The 25,501-nt window shown below is 34.9% G+C and overlaps 1 protein-coding gene across 5 annotated transcripts in view; it reads left to right on the top strand.

The window, feature by feature from the left end:
* The window catches only part of Vav3 (vav guanine nucleotide exchange factor 3), a 348,664-nt gene that overhangs the window by 298,114 nt on the left and 25,049 nt on the right, over positions 1-25,501 (top strand). For 4 of the 5 annotated variants that reach the window (XM_015502627.2, XM_048814637.1, XM_048814633.1 and 1 more), the window contains 4 exons: positions 13,376-13,441; positions 17,220-17,254; positions 21,765-21,881; positions 22,442-22,529. In XM_015502627.2, coding sequence (XP_015358113.1) covers positions 13,376-13,441; positions 17,220-17,254; positions 21,765-21,881; positions 22,442-22,529 — 306 coding nt within the window. The other variant, XM_048814636.1, reaches the window with a different exon arrangement.

Below are 25,501 nucleotides of genomic sequence, written 5' to 3'. Positions count from 1 at the left end.
AATATACACACAGCCCTACATGCGGAGACTAGATAGACTTGACCTAGGATGAACCCAGATCTGAGTAGTTTCTACTGAGCCTCAGATAAATGTAACGTGAGCCATTAACTATATGCTCTAGTTGGTAAGATTTCTTGGTAACTATTACATTATCCCTAGCTTCCTTATTGGGTTGTTGGTAGCAAACCAAATCAAGTGTAGCCACAAAGTAAGATGTTAGAATGGACTCAATACTTTAGCTTGATAACTACCAAGTAAAGGGAATGTTTTCAAATAATTAGTGTGTAATAAAAATATACTTGCCATAATTCTTCATCCTGAACTTCATAAAAATTGATTTTTCTAAAAGCACCTCAGATCTTACAGTATCCCAAGGCTGTCATGATTAAATTAGCTTTTGTTGTTCAGATCACATGTATGGAAGGTAACTGTAGGAAACTGAGATGAGTCTGAACTGAGTAATGGCATGATCTAGAATGTCCTGTGTTTTTAAAAGAAATTCAGAGCAAAAACTCTTTCTTCCTCATTAGGTCTGAAGAATCTGCTGGCTGGTTGGTCCTTCCAAACCATATGTGTTTTTCAGTGTGTTTACAGTAGTTCCATGTATATCAGTTGCCAATTTCATGTTCCAAAGAAGGCATGTCCTTTTTGGTTCACATCCTAAAATATGTGACTCCCTCCTGGGGATGTTTTCAAATAGCTTCCAAAAATATAGTTAAGCACTTCTTTTTGTCCCCTGTCCCATCTCATTTGAGTTTGCACATAATTAGCATGAGAGGAGAAAATTAAGTGTTTTTTGTTTATTTGGTTTTTTTAGAGAGAGAGAATTTTTTAATATTTATTTTTTAGTTTTTGGTGGACACAACATCTTTCTTTATTTTATTTTTATGTGGTACTGAGGATCGACCCAGCGCCCCACGCATGCCAGGCGAGGGTGCTACCGCTTGAGCCACATCCCCAACCCGTGTTTTTCTTTTCTGTACAAGAATTTAGAAAATCATGCTTCAGTTTGCTGAGTATGGGTTACCAACCCTGCCATATACCAGCTGCATGAACTTAAACAGATTACTTTCACAGTGTGCCTCACTTTTATTTTCCGTAAAGTGGGAGTAACAATAATCACAACATACAGATTAAAACAATGTATGAAGGAGTTCTGGCATAGCTCTCATTAAACATAAGCTCCTATTCACCCACCCTCCCATTCTTTCATCTGTCCATCTCTTTAAATACTTACAAAGTGTCTAATGTGTGTCCAATTCTGTGTTTCATGTTAGAAGGACCAGAAATGAGAAAACCTGTTTCTAACCTTACCTCATGTTCTTAATCATCATATTTTTGTTTTTCATTTATTGGTATTGGGGATTGGACCAGGGGCACTATACCACTGAGCTACATTCTAGTGCTTTTTATTTTTTTCACTTTGAGATAGAATCTCGCAAAGTTGCTTAGGGCCTTGCTAAATTGCTAAGATTGGCCTCAAACTTGTAATTCTTCTACCTCAGCCTTGGGGGTTGCTGGGATTACAGGCTTGTACCACCATGCCCAGCTCAATGATCTTAATGATCTAGGGAATAATTGGAGTTCAGAATAGATGAGGTACTTGAGTACATTTTGAGTGTTTATGAATCATATTGTTAAAAATATAACTGGAATTTACCTGCAGATAAAAATTTAGACTACTTATCTAGATATTACACTGACTCTGCATTTGTATTTCAAAAATGTCTTTTAGACTGGTTAAGTGCTTTGGCCTGTTTGGAAAATTTCAAGAAGTTATTCTTCTAAACTGTTTTTTTTTTTTTTCTCTGCAAGTGAGCAACTTCACTCATTAGTGTGGAAAGTCAGATTTTATTGTAGACTGCCATGTTTTCAATATATTCTATGTCCAGAGAATACAAATTATTCTCTACTATCTATCAGGGGCTTTCTTTCTTTGAATAGCTATTAGTCTAGTCTGTATTATTATTATAACAACAGTAATTTCTAATTCTATTGAAGTGAGTGAGCTATCTGCATTTTCATTATAACTCCTTTCAAACAATGAATTGTCAATTGAGCTATAAAAATGTATTCTGTTCAATCTTTGTATTGAAGGGATTCATTGTGGCAGCTTTTTGTGTGTGTGTGGTTGTCTTCTCTTTTCCTTTCTCTTTCCTTGAAAGCTCTATAAAATTGTTTTCAAGTGAAATGAATATAAAGTAGAAAATTGGTCATTTAGGGTACATTTCCTAGTGCAGGTGTAAGGCAAAGATTTTTCTGAGAGTTAACAGCATTTCGAACAATTCCGATCATACCATCTGATGATAAACCTGTTGCTCTTAAACCTTTGTTACAATATATGATAATAAAGACTTAATGATGACAGAGGGCATCCTTTGTGCTGGAAGGCATTGTTCACATCAGAAACTTTGTTTTCTCAGAAAAGCTACTGATTATACTTATCAGTAAGTGGGAGAGGGCAAGAGACAGAAACAGTCAAATGTGAAATCAAGCCATTCCAATGGAGTGCTTGGTATGTGTTTTCTTAGAAGAAAGCTTGTGAAATGATGAGGATTCTGTGTCCTATATCATGGAGTTTTATTTGCTCCATTGTCATTTACAAATAGCCATGTGTTCCACTGGGAGAATTTTGTAAGCTAATTGGAACCAAAAGGCAATTATAAGCAGTAGAACTATAATCAGTGCCAAAAATATATGTATTTTTATCCACAATCAAAGTTAAATAACCTAGAAAATAGTTGTGATACTTCACAGTTACAAATCATGCATCTACATGATCTTTATTCTAAGGAGTGAAAATGGTTTTTACACACATTTCTGACTAATTCAGAAGATCTCCATAAAGAGGGTGATGGGAAAGTCATGTTACCCTTGTTTAGAACTGAGATTTTAAAGAGCCAAGTTTAACCCCTGTCTATAGGATAATAGCAGTAAAATAGAAACTAAAGTTTCTTCCTGACTTCTGGTCCTGAGACCTACTTTAATTCTATGTTAGACCATTCTATCTTTGTTTTAGGAAAACCATTTTATTTTTTTTAAAAATCCCTAAGAAAAATATCCCTTTAAAAGGCAGTTTAACTAGGAAGCAAAACAACATTGTTATATGTATAATTTTTCCTTAGAAAAACAATTTTTAAACATCTTATCCCATAGGAAGAGTCATAGAGAATAAAAAGTAAGAATAAAAAGTAAGAAAATCCTAGAGTTTAGAGAGAATTTAGGAGATTGAAAATGCATAGAAGCATTTTTAGTCACCGGAGTCAAGGAACCTGGGGGAAAGAGGGTCCTAATTGGCCATGAACAGTAAAGTGTTAAATTTCCCATAAAAGCTCACCCTCGTTGGAGTCTGCCTTGTCAAGGATTTTTACTTCCCATACTGACTTATTCAGTGTTCAAATAGCAATCCAGGTGAATATTTTTTTTTTCAAATTGGTACATTATAATTCTACCTTATAGTGGAATTTTATTGTGTCATATTTGTACATGAATATAATATGGATTGATGACTTTTTTCTTTTAAACACAGATGTGTTTTCCTCATATTAAGTTAAAGAAAAGAAACAACAACAACAACAAAAAAAAAACCACATTGACTGGAGACATGTTTTTTGAAACCTCCAGACATCAATGTGTATTTTGCCCTTGTCTAGATTTCCCCTTCTCTTGGTGCTTAGCTTAAAACCTTCTTCACCAACAAAGCTCAACCCTGGGGGCACCATCTCTGGGGGCTTCTCTGAACCAAAAGGCCTCAATTATAACATGTCACACTGTATCCTCAGGGTCTCTTCATCTTTCCCATTGCCTGTAAGAGCACTTCAGAAAGATTAGAGCCATGACTTTCCTGTCTTTACCTCTAGGACCTAGAACAAAATGGGCATTGAGTTTAGAATGCATAACTCTTCAGAGATGATATTTCCATAATATAATATTTATGACTTCTCTAATTATCCAAATTGTGTTTTATGGTGATGTTTGAAAGATCATCAAGATATTCATTTTTCTTCTCAGATTTAAATTTGTTTTTTTTCTATAATTTTAGGGCTAGTTAATGCATGTCTTCATATTCTTCATCTATAAAATGGGAATTTTCATTAAAGTGACTTGCAGAGCTTTTTTGAGAACCATTAGAAGGAAACTAAGGAGGAAATTGGATAGAAAAAGAGCATATTTCTGAATAATGGCTAACAATTTTGAAAAATATGCTTCATTTTCCAGAAGTAAGGAAAGGATTATCTGGTATTTTATTTGTTTAATTTCATCTTCTCCATATCAATGTGAAGGATCTCACTGACATATATGAGCTCATAGAAGACCAGTTTGCTCTTCCAGTTCCTGTACCCAGTTCTTGAAATTTCTTTAATCAGAGGTGAAACACTTTACTTCATAATTATACATAAAAGTGCAAGTGATGAATTTTGAAGGGCATAGATGATTTAAATGCCCTTCAGGGTAAAAAAAAAAAAAAATCATGAGCCCTTTCCCTAGAGCAGGTTTGGATGAGGAAGAAGTAAGATTCCTGAAGGAGAGTGAAGGACAGGGGGAAGGGAACAGCGAAAGGGGTTTTCAGAAAACAGACTTCCTAGGGAATGTGATAAGTGGGAATTTCATAATCTTTACAATAACACAAAACCAACCAGAAACCCTTTGAAGGCTAGAGAGTGGAGGTCTAGCAGAATAGAGCAGATCTTTCCTCCTGTCTGATACTTCTCCCCAAAACTTTAGCAGCCAGTCACTTCAAAGAATTCTTTTCCTAGATTAAGAAGATATTTTCTAATCCTTTCTAGGCCACACAAGATTGCTATCTCCCATAGGAATTTCTAAACTCTATTTTTCTCTCTTGATCTAAAATTCAAGTGTCAGGCTGCATCATAGTCTGAGGCAAATAAGAATATTTAAGAAATGTCAAAAAGGAATCAAATCGCCTTTGTCAAGAAAACTGATTTCTAACACCAACAAATAAATTATAAACAAACTCCATTGCTTTGGCATTAGAATCCCAGACAGTCACCATTCTGGGAACGGATAAGTGTTTTTTTTTTCCAATTCACATTCCTACCAGAGGTCATTCCAGAATGAAGTCCCAGACTTGGCTCTTACCATGGCAATCCCACCTTTTGAGTGTTGGAGTGTGGTTTTGGAGTATTCCTCCATTCACCTGGGCTTTTTTTGTGAATCACCTCTCAGCACTTGCTGATGTACTAGCCTGTTCCTTGTATAAAATCAGAAGAAGCCAAGGCAGAATTGAGATTGTGAGTGTAGGAATAAAAACCTAGGTGAAAAGTGTAGCAACTTTGTCGGCATTAGTGTAACCTATAATTGTGAGACCTTTATTTTGACAGGTTTTTGCCTCAAAATATTGAGCATTTTGACCCTGAGAGCATCAGGTTCCCTAATTACAGGAAGGGAGAAAAAGGCTGTGTGTAACTGTAATAGAACAAGGGAGGCCCTGGGAGAGATGATTATAGAAGATAATAGACATTGGTAAAGGACTGTAAGAAACATTTTCCCTGGGTAATTGCCAACTGGCTTTGATTGAATAGATCATAAACTGAGTTTTCAGGAGTGTTTCCAAGTATACAGACTGTGTTATGGGAATTGGCAAATCTCCTGACAAACTGGGTGAGGTCCTAATTATTAACTCTCAAGATGAACATTTTTGTTAACAGTTCTTTCTTGTATTTTTCCAATGTTTGGCACAGGGGGAAAATGTAAGTTATAATGTACTTAGCTGAGGACATTACCATCTAAGACAGAAGTTTATCCTGTGAAGTATTATCTCTTCTTTTCTCTTGTTCCCTTTTACCTCCTTTACTTTTTTACCATATAAGTTACATTCTGCCATAGTTACTAAAAGTTGTGTCAACCACAGAATACTTTCAGTGAATCATCAGTTTGTAATTGTCTGACACAACTGTGTATTTGATACCACAAGTAGTTTAATAACACACCCTTACAACTTTTGGCCAAATAATTGGAAATTATAACATATATTGAATTTTAACCCTTTGTGATAGTTCCTGAGGAATTAGTGAATGTATCTAATCCCCACAAGTCAACCCTGTATACTTTGTAAAATAGAAGACTTCATATTGAATTAAAGTGAAAGTCACTAAGGAGCTGAAATGTCCTTATCTTTTTTTAATAAATGCTACCAGATTAAATTACCGAAACATACTCTCTAATTAAGCATTTGTGGAACAGATACTTTGGGGCTAGCAACAATTGACTGGAGAACTGTAGAGACTTGGAAAATGAGCTTAGATAAACAGAGTGCTTTGGTGGTAAGCAGAGACTTTGTAGAACCTTGGGTCAAATTTTTGTTTCATAGGTGAGGCTACTAAAGCCAAGAAAGGCCAAATGACTTTACTCAGATTGGAAGGCCAGAAAGAAGGCATTAGTCTCCCAGCTCCCTCATCATTTCAAATTAATATTTTATAGCTTTCCTCTGATCTAAAATCACATAAAAATCTGTGAAAATAAAGCAAAAACTCATTAACAAAATGACATTGTGTGCATGAGATTCTTGAAAACAGTGACCATGTTTATTGATTTTTAGTCTCTTTGTACCTAGCACAGTGCTTTGAACTTTTCATTAAGGCACTAATTCTACTCTCAGTAGAAAAACAACATTCTTTAGAAATGCCTAATGCTGCATAAGTATTTAACATGCATAGTGCTATTACTCAGAATTTTTCCTTTGTGATTAGTTATGATTAAAATCACCAAGGATAGAAAAATGCTTATTTCTTATCTGCCAGGATTAGAAAAATAAATTTCTTGGGAACTTTGTTAAGCCTGGATTATTTTTCCCAAGTAGGACATTTTCCAAAATGGTGTAGAACCTTGTTCTTTTCAGATTTTGTGTTGAGTAACTGCTTCAGATTTGGCTTACCTTCCTGCAGACTAGTTTTTGCTTGCTGAAATTTTTTTCTTTCATCAAAGGTTCTCTCTTGTTTATTTGACCAAAAAAATGCAGTCATAAGATTATGAGTCAGTATTATATCATGTACAACATCTTACCCACTGAGAGTTAGGAGGGGGGAAAAAAAACCCTTAATATACCCATAACCAGAGAGCACCTTTTCTTGCTGGAGAAATACAGGGACCTCATGGAACACAGTTTTTTTTGTTTTTGTTTTTGTTTTAATAGCAGGAAAAATATTCTACAAAGTCTCATTCCACTGTTACATTCATCTCACATATAATAACTATAGAAATGCAGCTTATGGCTTTTTATGTTTTTTTTTCTCAGTGTACATTTCACAACTTTTAATTTTAAGGCTTTTTTGACACTTCCATCTGCCAAAATTTCAGACATGTAGTAAACACAAACAATTTTATGTGAATTGGAAAAACCATCAAATATAATGAAGGTCTTTTTATATTTTTCAATGAATTTTCAATGATGTAATTTAAACCTATGCAAACTGGAGATATATTTAATTTATCTAGACCTAAGTTTTGTAGAGTTATTCAGAATTCTGCATCTATGGTAGCTACCTAAGTGAATTAATAGGCATATAAATTTTTAAGTCTTTTGGAAGAGTTTTTACTGTTTATACATTGGTCAAAAGTTGAAGATCCTGTTTAGCAGTACATGGTTTACAGTTTCATTCTGTTATATGTGTGCACAAACACTGTGTATTGTGTTTAGATGTGAGATGTACCCCAAAAGTTCATTTGAGAGTGCAAGAATGTTTAGAGGTGAAAAACTGGGTTATGAGATTCTTAACCTAATCAGTGCATTCATCTGCTCAAATGGATTAACTGAGTGATAACTGTAGGCAGGTAGGGTGTGACTGGAGGAGAAAGGTCATTAAGGTCATACTTTGGGGGTATATATTTTTGTCCCTGCTGAGTGAAACAGTTTCTCTCTTCTTCCAAATTGTCAAGTCCTGAGTTGTTTTCCTCCTCCATACCTTTCCATCATGGTGTTCTGTCTCACCTTGGGCCCAGAGTATCAGAGTTGGGCAACTGCACAGAGAGCTCTGAATCCATGAACCCCAAATAAACTTCTCCTTCTCTAATTATTCTTGTCAAATCTTTTGCTCACAGTGGCAAAAAAAAAAAAAAAAAAACTCACTAAAACTTTGGAATTCATTGTAGTGACCCTTTGGTATAACCATATGAAATTATGCTTAACAAGTTTCAAAGTGTTCACTGGCAGGAAAAAGTATACCTGACTCACTGTATAGGGGCAAATTAACAATGAAAGAATAGATACACTTTCCAGAAAGCATTTGTATAAAGAATGCATTGTATAGTTCTGTTCAGGTGAAAGTGACAGGAGAATATATGTTACCTATGGATTAATAAAATGTGCTTTCATATAGAGAGAGTGGTGCAATTACACACAGGATTAGGTATTCCCATATTAATAACACATGAATGGGCCAATAAAAACTGAAGATTTAGAAATAAAGGAATCAATTGAGATAATTAAAAAACAATATTGTGGATAAAATAGAAATCAAGTACATAGCTTTACAAAGTACATTCACACCTATTAATTCTTTTATCCTGTAACACCCTGGTGAAGTATGTGTTGTCATCATTCCTGTTTTACCATGGAGGCTTGCCTAAGGTTGCACAGCTTTTTATAGCACAGCCAGGAATAGAATGAACTCTTCTGATGCAATATCCCTATGATACCACCTTTCTTTGCATTTCAGGAACTGGCCTGTACATATATCTGACTGATGACAGTGGTGACAGTATGGTTGCAGCTATGATGAGAAATCACTCCTTATCAAAGGCCAGTTTCAGATTAGGTCTTTTCCTGATCATCTCCAATTTTCTGGACTTTTTGTTTCATAACTTGTCTTCACAACACTTATCAGAATAATTCCAAAAATAGTGCTTTCATCTATCTATTCCCATTTGCCCAACCACCCTTTTATTTGCCCATTTATTCACCCATCCAGTAAATAAACGAATTTCCATACATCTTTGCTTATTTTCCTGTAATTCATGGCCACATTATATGTCTTTCTACTCCCCTCCCCGGCCCGCCCTCAAACTGTGTATTTCTCATAAAAGAGAAGTGACTGGGCAAGGGTGACAGTTGCTCTGTCCATTAGCCATGTGCGATAAATTGCTTATTAATCTCCACAGCATCCCCATGCATACATTGAGAGTGGTTAAAGCATTGTAACTGGAGAATTTCCAATCTTTTATAAATAACCATTAATCTTTCCCTTTTACATTCAGCTTTCCACATCTGTTTCAAATTGTTCGGTACTAGTTCAGGAGTGCATTAAAGCTCCAATCCAGGTAGTATTAAAGGAATAAATGAGGCCCGGGGAAGAGATACTGTATTTTTCTTAAAGCAATTCTTTCTTCTTTTACAAAGTTAGGAACCAAGCAATTTATGATTAAGATTTTTGTAGGATATCCTCTGTCATTTTAAACCTTCCTTGTCTAGGGTTTAAAATGTATTTTTAGCTCTGGTATCCTGGAAAATGTTTTTCTCTATTCAGGTAAATTTTAAGTATCATTTCTACCAGCAATAAGGTAGTTTTAATTTATTATGATTCACTATGGATTCTTTTTGAAGAAGAATGAGGACTAGTTAAACCTAAGGTCAGTTAGAAATAAGTAAATGCTTGACTATGCATTTATACTTGTGATGTTCAGAATTTCAGAGAAAGTTATCAGTAATTTTAGTTTGATACATTTTTCTACAGGAAGCAATTTGCTTGTCAGTAAAAAGGTATTATTATTTTATGAATTGTAATTTAATATTTTGCTTTGTATTTGCTTCAATTTACTTAATGACAGTTATAAAAGTGTACCATATTCCCACCATATTCATCTCATAATCTATTTTCTCAGGTACTTTCCAAAGAAAAAATGTTCATAAAATGACCCAAACTGTAATGTTAAATTTCCAAAAATCTCATCACATATACAAATATGCCCTGCAGAATAAATGCATATAAAGATAGTACCATATGGTATATCAGATGACACATAGTATAAAAAAGGAATATTTTCGAGTTGACCTTGAAGATATTAAGGAACTCACAGAACAAATATCAGACAGGAAGGTTGCTAAAAGATGATTCCCTATCTCTGGCATTTGTAATAGGCATTAAAAAAAAAAAAAAAAGATGACAACCTGGTTGTCTGACCCAGAATAAAATGCCCACACAGGAATATAAAGGAAGAAATTCAGTTACATGTCTCTCATCAAGGTTAGTAAAATCTCATAGATAGATCACCACATTAAGTGAACTAAATCGCTGGAATCTGAGGATGGTTTATTTCATGGTTACAGCCTGCAAATGTAGGGGGTTGGCAGCAGCTCCATCCATTAGTACTAAGAATTACCATTGTGTATCCCACCCACATCCCCCAAGGAAGCAAAGACTTCCTTCCTGCACACTATTTTGAATTCTCCAAATGTTATGGGATGGCCATTTCCTTAATAAATGAAATAATTGAATATAGCACATGTTATCTGTCATAGCTAAAACTGAGGTCTCATAAGAATTTGTAAGGAATTCTAACTTTATTCATCTGTTAAGATAGATTAAATTTTTTCTCTTCTCTCTGTCATCTAAGGAATGTGTGTGACCATTAAGGAAACATTAATGTTTCCTAGGGCATTTCATCAAGAAAGAAGTAATTTGGGATGACCATTAGTCAGCTTTTCCTTGCTATAATGAAAATACCTGGAAAAAAAAAAAACAATGTAAAAAAAGAAAAACCTATTTTGGCTCATGGTTTGAGAGGATTCAGTCCATAGTCTGATGACTCCAAGTTAGAAGCATTAAGGTGAAAAAAACATGGTGGATGAAAACTGTCGGCTCATGGCAGATGGGAAGTAGAGGGAGTGCAGGGAGATAAACCCTTTCAGGGCATGTCCCTAGTAACCTGCTTTCTTCACCTAGGCCCTCCCCCTCAGTAGTCTATTCAGATATCAGTATATCAATTTATCCAGTTTATCCTTGCATCATTATGAACTATTACCCATTTAAATCTCAAAGGGGTCTGGTTTGGATGGAAAATGAAAGAATCACCCCATTTTACAGCATTTCTTACACTGTGGTCCCTTTCTCAACCATCTAGGATGATTTCAGTTCCTATTCATGCCTTTCTTGTGGACCACTTGGTTCTACAAAAGAAGATAGAGGGAAAAAAATTGCCAGTCATACATTTTCCTAAATTATAAAAAAATTGTAAACTTCCTCCTATTATTTCACTTTTTGTATCTTCATCCTTCTTTCTCCTTTGTGGCATTGTGTCCTCCAACACATGCTTCTTATATAAAATGTCAGGGACAGGTCATTATTCATTGTATGAATATTTTTATATAGAAACCGGCAGCATAATGCTTGTACTGGTTGTGGGTGTAAAGATGATGTGTGTTATAGTTTATTCGTTTCAGGGAAGAGGAAGTTTGGGTCTTAACTACTCAAAGACATGGGATTATTAAAATGTAAGATACCTCAGTTCACAAACACTTATTAAATGCCTGCCATGTGTCCTACATTGGGTAACACAAAAATGACAGACATGTTGTTCTTGATCTCAAAAAACTCATCGTAAAATAATGGAGAAGAACAGATACAGCAATTATTACATGGTCTGCCAAAGTACTACTAGTACTACTAGTTTGCTACCAAAGTACTACTAAATTTTGTGCTACTAAGAGGATATGAAGGTGCAGTGGGAAAACAGGCTTGGGATTAAATCAGGATCTGTAGCTTGGGGTGATTTTATAGAAGAGATGACAGAGTGGGTAGTCTATTAACTAAGTTTTGAACAGAGTGAAAGTATTCTTCCATACAGGTTCCTTTCGTCAGTTTTGTTGAAGGAAGTAGATGGTATTACTTGTCCATCTTGTACTGTAACAAAAATATCACCTGAACTCTGCATTCTATAGATTAAGACATTTTCTTGTTTTGAGAAATTCACAGTTCACAATTCTTAAAATAGCCATAATTTTCAATTTGTTGGTGCACCTCCAAATACAGCTTTGGAAAAAGAAAAAAAAAAGCTTTTACTCTCTGGCCTTTAATCTGCCAAATAGACTTTTTAGTGCATTATCTATCAGAGGTCTTAATAATCTTTTTTTAGGAAATATCACTCATTTTTTTCTCTTCTAAGTTCAATCAATGTGTGGTTCCTACCCACAGACTTTCATATTTTACACTTAGGTGGCATTGTAGTACACTTATATATGAGAGTATGGATGGTCCCCAAATATTATTATTATTTACTTGTATCTCAGTGTCATGCTTACAATAAAGCGACACAGACAACTCAGCAATACAGTTGAGTGAAAGAAACACTTCATTCCAACTTTATAGTTACTGTGCTTCTTACTGTCACTCCCTTAGTCTCTGTTTCTTCTCCTAATGGTTGCTACCTGTCTTCTGTTGACACTAATTTCTCTGTCTTCTCTACATATTTCCTCCCATGTCAGTTTGCTCCAATGATTTCCCGATTCCCCTCTGTATGATGGTCATCTCTGTCTGTTATCTGTTTGGTTGGATTATGGAATTACCCTTACCCCCATCCTTGACATTTCTCCCAGTAATTAACTCACCTATTCTTCTCTTTTCATATCTAATCCTCAAGCAAGTCCCACAGACTCCAGTTAAATAATGTCTTCACCTGATTCTCCTCTTTCAGTCCTCCTTTTCTACCATGGTACCAGTTTCCTAATACTATTCTTACCTGCAAACCCATGTCCAACTAGAAATCATTTTTCACATTGGTACCAGTTTAATTCTTCTAAAATATGCAGCCCCTTTGGTAAAATGCCACCAAGCAATGATAAAATTAAGATATCATAGAATGACTCTTGCTTCCTTTTAGCTTTATTTTCTAGTATACTTAAGCATCACACTGTATAGAGAAGTAGTGCAGAGCTCTGAAATGAGAATACCTGAGTTTGAATTCTGGTTCTGGCACTTGTTAGCTCTGTGATCTTGGCCAAATCATTTACTTCTTGAGTCTCATTTTCCTCCTTTATGATATGGGAATAGTAATTGGACCTAATGTAGTAGAGGACTGTTGTTTGAATTAAATGAAACACTCAGAGCAGTGTCTATCATATAGGAGGGGTTCAATAAGTATTAGCCATTCTTAGACTCCATCTCTAGATAAGCTTGAGAGAGGGAAAGGTAATAGAATTGAATGGTACATTTAAAAATAAATGACCTAACCCACATGTCAAGTTGAACAATTAAGAAAAAAAAAATCTCTAATTTTGCTGCTTTTTCTAAGCCAGAGTAAGTTAATATTTAGGACTGGATATAAGATGTAAGTCCTTCTGAGCATCTCGGTAACAACAGTATATAAACAATGTTATGGAATTAACATTTTGTTCTGTACCCCGGAATTTTTTTTTCTAACTTAGGGTAGAAACTTGGCTTCAGGAGAGGTTGGATTTTTCCCAAGTGATGCTGTCAAGCCTTCTCCATGTGTAAGTACTAGTATTTTATTTCTTTATTTCTCTTTTTTTTAACTTTTGATGTTATGATCAGTTATGCAGAAATATACAAAGAAAGGATACTGGTCAAGTTGCTCAGTAGCTTTATTAATATTTTCTGAAGGGATCTTATTATTTCTTTTTTTTTTTATTGTGGGTTGTTCAAAACATTACAAATTTCTTGACATATCATATTCCACACTTTGATTCAAGTGGGTTATGAACTCCCACCTTCACCCCATACACAGATTGCAGAATCACATCAGTTACACATCCATTGATTTACATATTGCCATACTAGTGTCTGTTGTGCTCCGCTGCCTTTCCCATCCTCCACCCTCCCCCCTCCCCACCTCTCCCCTCCCCTCCCCTCCTCTCTCTCTACCCCCTCCACTGTATAACCCTGAGGGTCTCCTTCTATTACCATGCAATTTCCCTTCTCTCTCCCTTTCCCTCCCACCTCTCATCCCTGTTAAATGTTAATCTTCTTCTCCTGCTCTTCGTCCCTACTCTGATCTTAGTTACTCTCCTTATATCAAAGAAGACATTTGGCATTTGTTTTTTAGGGATTGGCTAGCTTCACTTAGCATAATCTGCTCTAATGCCATCCATTTCCCTGTAAATTCTATGATTTTGTCATTTTTTAATGCAGAGTAATACTCCATTGTGTATAAATGCCACATTTTTTTTATCCATTCGTCTATTGAAGGGCATCTAGGTTGGTTCCACAGTCTTGCTATTGTGAACTGTGCTGCTATGAACATCGATGTAGCAGTGTCCCTGTAGCATGCTCTTTTTAGGTCTTTAGGGAATAGACCAAGAAGGGGAATAGCTGGGTCAAATGGTGGCTCCATTCCCAGCTTTCCAAGAAATCTCCATACTGCTTTCCAAATTGGCTGCACCAATCTGCAGTCCCACCAGCAATGTACAAGTGTACCCTTTTGGGATCTTATTATTTCGAACAACATTTTTGAATCAATTGCCTGAAAATATTTTAAAATGTTAATATATTCAAGAGACAATTTAGCTAACAAGAATTTACAAAATTAAGTGGTAAGGTCTAAGCTATTCCCACACACTTGTGCTACAGGAAGAATTTACATTCAGCTGATATACTGGAAAGCATGCTAGGAAGTGAAAAGTAACAAATTCTTTAATCAAATCTCTAAATACATTTTTATACTTTAATGTGTCATTATTATTTATGTAATATCATAATGATTTTTTCTAAATACATCAAATACAAATAAAAGGAGAATGAATACTACAATAATGTAGGTGAATATAACTAAAATGTACTCTCGTGATTTATGATATTGATAAATTTCTATTTGGGGTGATATGATTTTAATATCTTAATTTGACATTTAGGGTGGAAATTTCCACAAAATTTTTTGAAGTTATTTAGTCCAAAGTAAATGAATTTTTGTTTTATTAATATGGTAGAGATGATTTTTTGAAAAAAGAAAACCCTCAAAACTCTTCTTTTTTTAATATTTTTTAGTTATTGATGGACCTTTGTGTTTTGTTTTCTTTTGTTTTTTATTTGTATGTGGTGCTGAGAATCATAGCCAGTGCCTCACACATGCTAGGCAAGCACACTACCACTGAGCCACAACCCCAGCTCCTCAAAACTCTTCTTAAACTATCTTTCTTGCTATATTTAAATTGTGTCTGTGTTTCTAAATCGGATATTATTTTTAATATTACAAATGTGAGGAGCACACCTGTAAACTCAGCGGCTCTGGATAAAGCAGGAGGATTGTCAGTTCAAAGCAAGCCTCAGAAACCAATGAAGCTTTAAGTAACTTAGTGATACCCTTTCTCAAAATAAAACTTTTTTTTTTTTTCAAAAATGCTGAGATGTGGCTCAGTGGCTTGGCATCCCTGGGTTCAACTCCCTGTATCAATAAAAGAAATAAAAATAAAAACAAAAAAGTGTCTGCTACCCTTGATTTCAGAAGGTAGTCTATAAGATAATTTACTACATTCATTTAGGCTCAATTATTTTAAAAAATAAATAAGCATTTCTTATTCTTTTGGTTCTATGATATAATGTCACATTTAAAAACTTTTTAAGATTATGTTATAATGTTGAATGATTGTTGAAGTTTGATACTTCTCTTATTTACTTAGATAAGTAACAATGATTTTTTAGTTAGTTTTCTGTCATTTGTATGAGAGATATTCAGGCTTCCTACCTGTAAAGCAATGATGTGTATCCATAGGCATGTAGCAAGAGATAATGTATGCTAATATTAAGATATTTTGTGATCTGGAGGCATCAAATCAAGAATATTAACCATTTCATGTAACAAATGCTATCATCTGTTTATGACATCTTGAATACAGTATAAAATGAGCATTCGAAGTTTTATTTTAGAGATGGTCTTACATGAAATGGGCTTTCAAAAATAATTGTTGAATGTATGAACAAAGGAGTAAAAGGCAAAGACAACTCCCTGGCTATATATAGGCAGTTAAATGCTAGATAACAACAGTGTATGGAAGCAAGAAGAGTTTCTATCTTGGAAAAATATTAAGTAGCTCCAGTTGTGCCAGTCCTCTTACAGGTAACAGCTGTAAAATATGAACAAAATATAAAAACAAAACAAAATGTCTGAAGGCACTGACTAGGAGAATTGCCTCTTGGAAAAGGGAATGATATCCAGGTTTTATGATAGCTTGAGGGCAAGGACTAGGTTGTGGAATTCAACTAGGTTAAAATTCAGTTAGAAACCTTAGGGTATCTCCAACTTGAGGAACCAAGTCTGGAGTTTAAAACAACCACAACAGCTGGAGAGGGAGACAAGAAATGTTAGAAAGGAAGGAGACAAGAGATGGACAACCTCAAATTCTGTGTATAAATTCTGCCTAAGTCTCTGAGTGGTGAAGATTCTAAACAGCACAGTTATATTCTGTATTTAAATATCACAGCTATATTCTATAGTTTACTATAACTGAAGGTAACAGTATTTTTGATCACTCTATATGATAAAACCCCGGAATACCATGGGATATATATGTCAAAGACTCAGATCATTCATGAAACTTTTCTGAACACGAGACTACCTATGCTTCCACCTTTTCTCAGGAACTTATAGATGTGTCTCCTCTCTATGGAATGGATTTTGTTATTTTATGAATATTTGTTTACCTTCTCTGGCTTTATTTATTTTCTAGTTGCCTTCAGCTGCTAACAGAACATTTTTTAAAAAATTAGAATGGAATATGTAAGACTTTTCTCTTTTGTAAAGCTCTATCTGAGAAAAGGGGGAAATAGATATTTTCCATGATATTTTCCTGAATAAAAGTTTTCTACTTGGTAGACTTTAAAATCAGAGTTTAGAATTTGTTAAGTAATAGATTCTTCATCCAGTGTTTATTCTTTATTTTGTGTGTTTTCTTAATGTGAAACCGAAGTGCTATTTGATTTCCTTAATAACATTTTCATTTTAGTTTTCTATGATAGGATTAAATTGCCTCGATAATAAATATTGAAAGTTTCTAGTTCATATTTTCCTGCTATCTCTCCCCTTGGAGGTACAGCAGCAATAAAATGAATGAAAGAATGAATTAAAGTGAAATGAATTATTTTCTACTTATCTGACATATACTATGATTCATTCTGTATAAAATTGCCAATGGATAGTTCTAGGGCTGTACTACTTAAGGGTTTTATAGAGCTGAGTCAGCTGAACTGAATTAATGATTGATTTCTAAAAGCTTCCCTTAAGTAAACTTAATCTATTTTTGCCTTTTTATATCCTAGGTGCCCAAACCAGTAGATTATTCTTGCCAACCTTGGTAAGTATTAAAAATGTTTATGTAGCTAAGTTGAAATACCATACCCTTACCTTGAGGATGCCTTAAATGTGGGGGTAGTAAACCATGTTCCATTTCCATTTGTCCTCAATAAAGGTATTTTCAGATGTAACAAAACATCATAATGAATCCATATATTGCTGGCCTTTCTGTATCTTTATCAGAGAGTGGTGTGTGTGTGTGTGTGTGTGTGTGTGCGCACACACATGAATGCACTAGACTGTGAATGAAAAGTTTATAACAGCCACAAGAAGGAATGGGGCATAGGTAAATATGTGTCTTGTATTTTAGAAAGATAAATTTCATGAGGCAGAGAGAAAAATATGAATCATTTGAGTATGAAACTAAGAATTAGCTCAAAAAGAATAGTAGAGTCTAAAAATACAATTTGCAATACATAGGAGCAGTAAATATAGCCACATATCTTTGGGTGTAGATAGGTGACATACTTACTACTTGGAGGCTGGCAATATAATTAGCAGAGCCAAGGATTAACAGTAATTATTTTTTAGATATCTTAAATGTAAAAAATATATTTAGGATCTGGAATAGTTATGATCGTCATCATAACAATTAATATGTACTGAGTACTTAGTATGTGCTTTATATTTTGCATGTTTTATTTCATCTTGTTTTTCTAACATTCATATGAGGAAGATTATTATTTTTATTGTTATGGATGAAGAAAGAAAGGTTAGGGCCATGCAGTGAGTGAGTGGTAGGGCCATGCAGTGAGTAAGTGGTAGAGGCAGGAATCCAGGTTATACCATCTGCACATTGCTATACAGCCTCTCAAAATACAAAACGTGAGCATAATATTCATTTGCATTTGTTTCTCCGAATGTTTTTTGACTCCTCTTAAAATGACTGAATATGTTTTCTCTTTCCTGATGATTAAGTATGTGCATACAAATGAGAGATCAGGGTACATACAGAAATGAGATATCCTGAGATTGTGTAGTCCTAATTCACTTTGCAAGTGTAGACACCACCTGAGTTGTCTGATATTTTTTAAACCTTCTGGTTACTTTCTGTGCTATAAGTAAAATGGGAGATGCCAGTCTGCTTTGCAATGCCTAGGAATCCATTGCCCAAGGTATAGGATTCTTCCCCTCCCTCATGCCCTCTGCCTCTTTCAGCAGCCACTTCTGCCTTCTGAGTCATTATCTGCCTTCTCTGCTATACCCTCTGAGCCTCAGCACAGAGCTTGCTGAAAGTATTGGAGGTTTTCTGATAGAACTGGGAAAGTCATTTTTGCCTGACTTAAGACAATTTCTAGGTCTTAGTTTTTGTGGAATTGAAAACTATAGTCCTGACAAGAATTAAATTTGGACATTACAGCTAATAGCATGGACAAACTGAAAAACATCAGGATCAGATACAAATCATGGCAGTATTATGATTGAAGTCCTTCTTTTTCCTCTTCCCACTTTTCATGTAACTAGGTATTATTGTTACAGGGCCATACCTGAGAGATAAATACTAATGCTGCAGATTACAGACATTTTATGAAACAAGCTTAATCAGGTATTTGGGAATGAATCAGGACTCTTTGTTTTAAAATGCACCCTTGCCAATACATACAATTCTATTGAAAATATGACTGGCTAGAATAGTATTATTCCTTATGATAAAAAAAAAATCAAGATGTTCAGACAAAGGGAGAGCCTTAAAATAGGAAGAAATAAAGATATTTCATAGTAGAATTTAAAATTACTTTCCTCCCCTCCCTTGAGCAACCTGGACAGTTTATTCAAACTAAGCAGGCAGTTTTGTGTAAAATGTCTTCTGCTAGGGAACAAAATGATCAACCACACCAGGAAATGGAACCTTCAATTTTAGAAATACTAAACTGTTTAGAGAAAATTACACTGAATGATGGCATGGTAGTTCTCAAGTCACTGAGACGTTGAATACTACCAACTGTATTACGTGCTCATTATTTCCACATTTAAAGGAGGTTGTTCTCACAAGGTAACTTTTGTCTCTTATATAGGCCATGAAATGAAATGGAAAATCAAGGCGATTATCTTCAATAATCTATGTTTTAGGGTGTCAAAAAGCAAAGACGACGCATGGGCCTAGAAACTGGAGAATTACTTGAAAATCTTCATGTAGAACAGGAGATAAATACCAAGGTTCCTACTCTATTTTCATAAATGTGGGCCTTAGGAGTGATACATTCCATGTGTCCACTTGGAGGAAGCTGAAGGATGAGCTACAAAGCCAAGGAAGAGGCATATTCAGAATCCAGGAAAGGAAAGCAAGGGAAGTCTCAAGACCACAGACATTCAGCAGGGTTAGAGAGGAAGCAAGAGATTGGAAATGTTCAAAAGAAGTCACTCCAGAGAGGGGGAAAAATCAAAAGAGACAGAGTGAGGCATTGAAAATGTATTATTCACGAGTTTATTTGAAGGATTTGGAAAGAATTTGTGATAGACATAAAGAATCAACTACCGAGCCACATTCCCAGCCATTTTTAAAATATTTTATTTAGAGACAGGGTCTTGCTAAGTTGCTGAGGCTGGCTTTGAACTTATGATCCTCTTGCCTCAGCCTCCCTAGCTGCTAGGATCATAGGTGTGCACCACGTGCCCAGCTTACATAAAATATCTTGAGAAAACAAAAAATGAAGTCTTATGTGATAACCTGCTAAAACTGGGTCAGATGACAGCTCAGGTTTGTAGAGGTTACAGAAAGAGCAAAGAGCAGCACCATGAAGAAACAAGCATTGGGCACTGGGGAAAATGACATTCCTTCATTATGCTTAGGATGACATGTAGTAAATTGTAGTATGAGCATGTTATTTAAAAATATGCAAGTAGAAATAAGGAAAAAAAATTAAATTCTTCGAACTGATGCTCGGAGCAGGATGTTTGATGGAGTACTTCTCCTTTTCATTATGTTCTTATAGCCTAAGCTACCTTTTAAATTGTTTTTGTATCACTTTGATAAAAGTGCATTCATCAGCTGGATGTTGCTGAGGTGTGGTGGCACACACCTGTAATCCCAGCAGCGTGGGAGGCTGAGACAGGAGGATCCTGAGTTCAAAGCCAGCCTCTGCAAAAAGCAAGGTGCTAAGCAACTCAGTGAGACTGTCTTTAAATAAAATACAAAAAATAGGGCTGTAGATGTGGTCAAGTGCCCTTGAGTTAAATCCCTATTACCCACACACCCCAAAATGCATTCATTGCTACTAATTATGATATGTGCTATGAAAATAGGGGTACTGTAATGAGAATAATGGAGTGGAGGGTACAAAATGTAGGATGACTTTCTTTAGATGGGATGCTCAGGAAAACCTCACTCTCTAAATCTGAAGGAATTATGTTGCTGGAAGGTGTCTTTCCAGACAAAGAACACAGTCTTCCAGGAGACTAATTAAAAAGGAGCTTGATGAATTCTTGGAGCTGAAAGAAGGCCAGAGATAGAGATGAAGGGTGTGGTAAGAGATAAGGTTGAAGAGGTAGGCATGAATCATATCACACCAGGTCCTAGAGTTCATGGATTGTTATAACTCAAGTTACTACAGCATAAAATGCCTTCAGGTCCCCTTTGTATTTGATGGAAACCTAACATGCCCTCCCTCAATATACTTTTGTTGAATGCCTATATACATTTAAAATAAATAATTAGTGTAGATTACATTTGGATATTTATAGTTATATGAATCTATGTGTAAATCAGAGAATTTTCTGGACTATTAAGCCATAAAGAGCTTTGAAAGAGAACAAAACTAAACAAAAGCTTTTTTTCTTTAATTTCTATTGCCCAAAATCTCTGATCTATTTTTCCAGTCAACGTAACACCTATATTTGATATAAGGGGGTCATTCAAGGTCATTCAAGAATATTTTAACATTATATTTGGGGCTTTTATTATGATAGTTTTTATTATTATAGAGTTTGGATATGTTAAAGGCCCACAATCTAGGGAAAATTGAATTCTGAGTTTGAAAACTATCTAACTTTTAAAAGTAAGTGTTACTTATTATTACAAATTTCTTAAGAAAATTAGTTATCAAAATTGTGGGCTGAAGATGCTCAAAAGAGATTTCATAGTGTATATACAAAAGGTGAAGAGAACATGCGTATGCGTATGCATATGCATATGTGTGTGTAAGTGTGTGTGTTTGTGTGTTTCTTCTGAAGGGCAAGTCTTTTTCCACTTGTCCCTAAATTTCCCACATCTGTCTTTGTTACTCAATGCCTACTGGATCCTCTTTTTGTCCTATTTATATATTTCATAAATATTTACTGAGTTCTTACTGTGTATTAGGCACTGTTCACTTTGCTATGGTTAACTTCGTAGAACATTTGTGTTTTGACATATTAAAGGGCTTTTCCAAATTATTTTTAAGCAATGTAATTCATATGGAAGTAAGAACATATCAGATCTGCTACTAAATTAAAATCCTGACAGATTCATATTTTTAGCCTCTGTTCCCTTTCAGTTACATTATCCAAATTTTCCATGTTATTGTTTCTTACAGGTATGCTGGAGCAATGGAAAGATTGCAGGCAGAGACTGAACTTATTAATAGGGTAAATAGTACTTACCTTGTGAGGCACAGGACCAAAGAGTCAGGAGAATATGCAATTAGCATTAAGTAAGTAGGACAAGTACTTTTACAGAAATAGATTTCCTGTTTTCATAATTGCATAGACCATCTGACATGTATAACACTGAAGTTGAAAACCAAGGTTCTAATTGCAGCAGAAATAATGCATCTATTCAGACAGTTCATTAATACTTGAAAATATCTGTTAGAAAACAGTAATAAGTGTTATAGGCTGCTAATTGGCGTATTAGATTTCTTTCATAACATTATATTTTGTTGACTTGATGTGTGTATATTTCTAATAAATTCTAAGTATATATTAGGTTTTGTCTTATTTCTTTTCTGCTTCTCAAACTTAACTTTGTAAATTAAGTATAATCATTAGTCAAGTCCACCCCCATCCTTCCTTCAAATATTGGTCTGGTCGTATCTTCAACCAATCTAGTAAATGTATTTTGTTAATTAGCTGTCACCATTGTATTGGCATAGTTATATATTGTGTCTTCGGAATTAATTCTTATAATGTTATTGGGGCATGCCCTCTGGTAATTATTGATTTCTACTGATTAAAAACACATTTATATTCATAAGTTATTCATTGCCCATAGGTATAATAATGAAGCAAAGCACATCAAGATTTTAACAAGAGATGGCTTTTTTCACATTGCAGAAAATAGAAAATTTAAAAGTTTAATGGTAAGCATCGATTATTTCTTTTCAATCTTTGATCCCTATTTTTCTGTTGTTAGAAAGGTCAGTTTAATTCTATAGTTTCTTGGAAATTTTGCTCACCGGAAATTATTTAAAGCGAATCATAGTATAGTTTTGTAGCAGAATTCAAAAATGTCTGACTTCAAGAACTCCAATGAAGTTTTGTAAAAAATTGTTCAATGTAGATTTATCTCTTTTTTATTTATTTTTTAGTTGTAGTTGTCAATACTTTTATTTATTTATTTTTATGTGGTCCTAAGGATTGAACCCAAGGCCTCGCACGAGCTAGGCGAGAACTCTTCTGCTGAGCCACAATACCAGCCCAAAATTGTTTAAACTACTGTCATCTATGTTTGCAAGTTTGGGATGGTATTTTAGAGTCTATACTAGTTATGACTCTTAGAACAACAGCAATTTCAAGTATCAACTTTCAGTTTTTAGTATGGGTTTCGGTGTGTGTTTGAATGACATGCAGCAAACTTTTAATATGCTCTTCCTCCCTCTTCTTCCTTCCTTTGCCTCTGTTTCCTCATTCAGCCAGAATATTATAAGTTATGACACAAAGAGTTGTAATTAATAAAATGCCACTCATATTTAATCAAGTTCATTTCAGACAAGATGTAAAGTCAACTGGAAACTTCTGTGTGTATATTTTCTACTAATCTATATTTTCTGTTCAGTGGCTCTCATTATCTTGGACAATTAAATATTAATATGGTAATAGTTTTTTACAATACAATTGATATTTCATAGGAATACTTATATCCTATATATATTTAAATAGAAATAGTATATTGTCAAATTACTTCAGATCAGCAAGGATTATTTGATTAATTCATACATTTTAAAAAATATATAATTTAATAATTTTATTAGCATATAATAATACTTATTATATATGTCATATATATCATTATTTATGTATTGCTAACAGTAAATAAATGTTCATATTTCTTAAAAATGGTCTCAAGTCTGTTTCTCAAGTCTGGTAGTTTCTTAAGAAAATGAACAATTTGGATATAGAACATAAGGTGCATCTGTACCTACTAAGAACCTTCAGTAACATTGAGAAGTATCACTCATTGACTAAACCATCCATCAAATGATACATACTACATCTTTCTGGAAAACATCAGAAAGTACTTTGCAGACGTTAAAAGTAAAACTGAGTGTAAGTGGGGCTGACAAAAGAGGCCAACTTGAATGCCTTAGTTGAAAATTTAAACTAGCTTTATGACAATGACCAGAATTTTAAAGAAATTGGAACATTTAAATTGAAAGTAAAAGAAGCCACCCTCTATGGACATAAATATCACATATCAAATTCAGAAGCTAAGAATGAGCAACATGGCCTTGTCCTAGAAATGCAAACTCTGTCAAATTGGTAACCAAGATCCAGGCAACCTCCCTGCTGGAGTAACTTACGTTCCATTGGAACAAGCAAGCTGTGCAGAGAGAACTGGAACTGTGGAGGTTCTTCATAAGATGAAAACCTAGGAAGGAGGTGGCAAGTGGATGCACAAATAACGAAGGACAGACACAGCTGAGACATGATGAAAGCATGCACAGGGCTCTCCACATCTCTGCAAGACATGCCAGTGTGAACTTCCACCTGCAGAACTTCCTTGGATGGTAATGAGGCTGCTCCACAGTATTATAGTTCATATGGCACTTAAAAAAATGCTGCAGGGCGAAAGATGACTTCCAGCCTTCCACACTGTGGAAGCAGCGAAAGGAACTCCCATCAGAGGAGATGAACAAAGAGGATGAAAGGAATAGCCACTGGAAAGAGCCAGTCAATTTAGCTTTGCATCACAAGCCTTGGTTCAGCTTTAGGAACTTCTTCAGTGATGAAGGTCAGATGTGAAAAGCCTGTAACCCCAAAGCCACCTGGATGGGGAGAGAGATCCCTGAGTTCTTATCTACATGTAAAGCTGTGATTATAGTAAAAACAATCATGACCTGACTTCAGATCATTGATACTAGTGAGCATTAAAGTTTTTGCCTCAGTGTTCTGGAAAAGGAATTAAGAATATTTGTCTTTGAGCTGAGATAAACTACTCTTATAAAACAAATCTCAGAAATGTCATTGTTAGAGACACATGCATGTATTTTTTCCCCCTTTATATCCGGGGATCTTTTGCAGAGAAGCACATTTCACAGTGGATTCAAGGGAGAGGGAAATTAAACAAAGCTACAAGTGAGGCTAAAAACTAGCAAGAAGATGTAATTGTGAAAAGTTAAGAAAGGCTAAGGAGCTGAAAAGTTTAAGTATCAAAAAAGTCCTTTGGCAGGTATAACAAATAAGCATGAAAATTGCTGAAGAGGCACCTGAACTAGATTGCAGATCTCCCTTTCTTTCTGTTTCTGTTCATTCATTGAGCAAATTTATACTGAGCCTTTTCTGTGTGAAATCACTGTGGTTTTGGAGAATTAAAAATGACTTATCTCATCTAAAAAAAGCTTACAGATTAGTAAATACATTTGTACCCAGAACCTCACAATAGTACTATCCTTAGGACCTATACTAGGAAATTGGGGATACTGGGTCAGAAGGGGTGGCTCAATCCCTCTGGAAGAAGAGGTTAAGAGGTATGGGGGCTTCTTAAAAATCACAATCATCTCACCTCTGAGAGATCCCTCTAATCACCTTCGTTCCAAATAATGCACTTTGCATTACAGATTAAGAAGTGGTCTGAAGCTTTGAGTTGTTTCTTAAGAATAGTTCAGTGTTCCATTGTCATGGTGTTACAGTTAAGTTCTACCTATGAATCACAACAGGGCCTGGAAGTAATTTTTATTTGGAAACACAAAGCAGACTCTGGAGCTTATTTTAAATCAGCCAGTTCCTCAAAAAGAAGGCTGGCCTTAGGTGGTTGGGACCAAACCTTTTTCCCTTGGGTTTCAATAGCTTGGTTAATCAAAATCTTTGTGTTTCTTAGTCATTAAATTCAAAT

The sequence above is a fragment of the Marmota marmota genome, unplaced genomic scaffold (assembly GCF_001458135.2).
Source record: "Marmota marmota marmota unplaced genomic scaffold, marMar, whole genome shotgun sequence".
Lineage (NCBI taxonomy): Eukaryota > Metazoa > Chordata > Mammalia > Rodentia > Sciuridae > Marmota > Marmota marmota.
The sequence above is the reverse complement of the archived record's forward strand: the minus strand, read 5'-3'. Positions and strand labels throughout refer to the sequence as shown.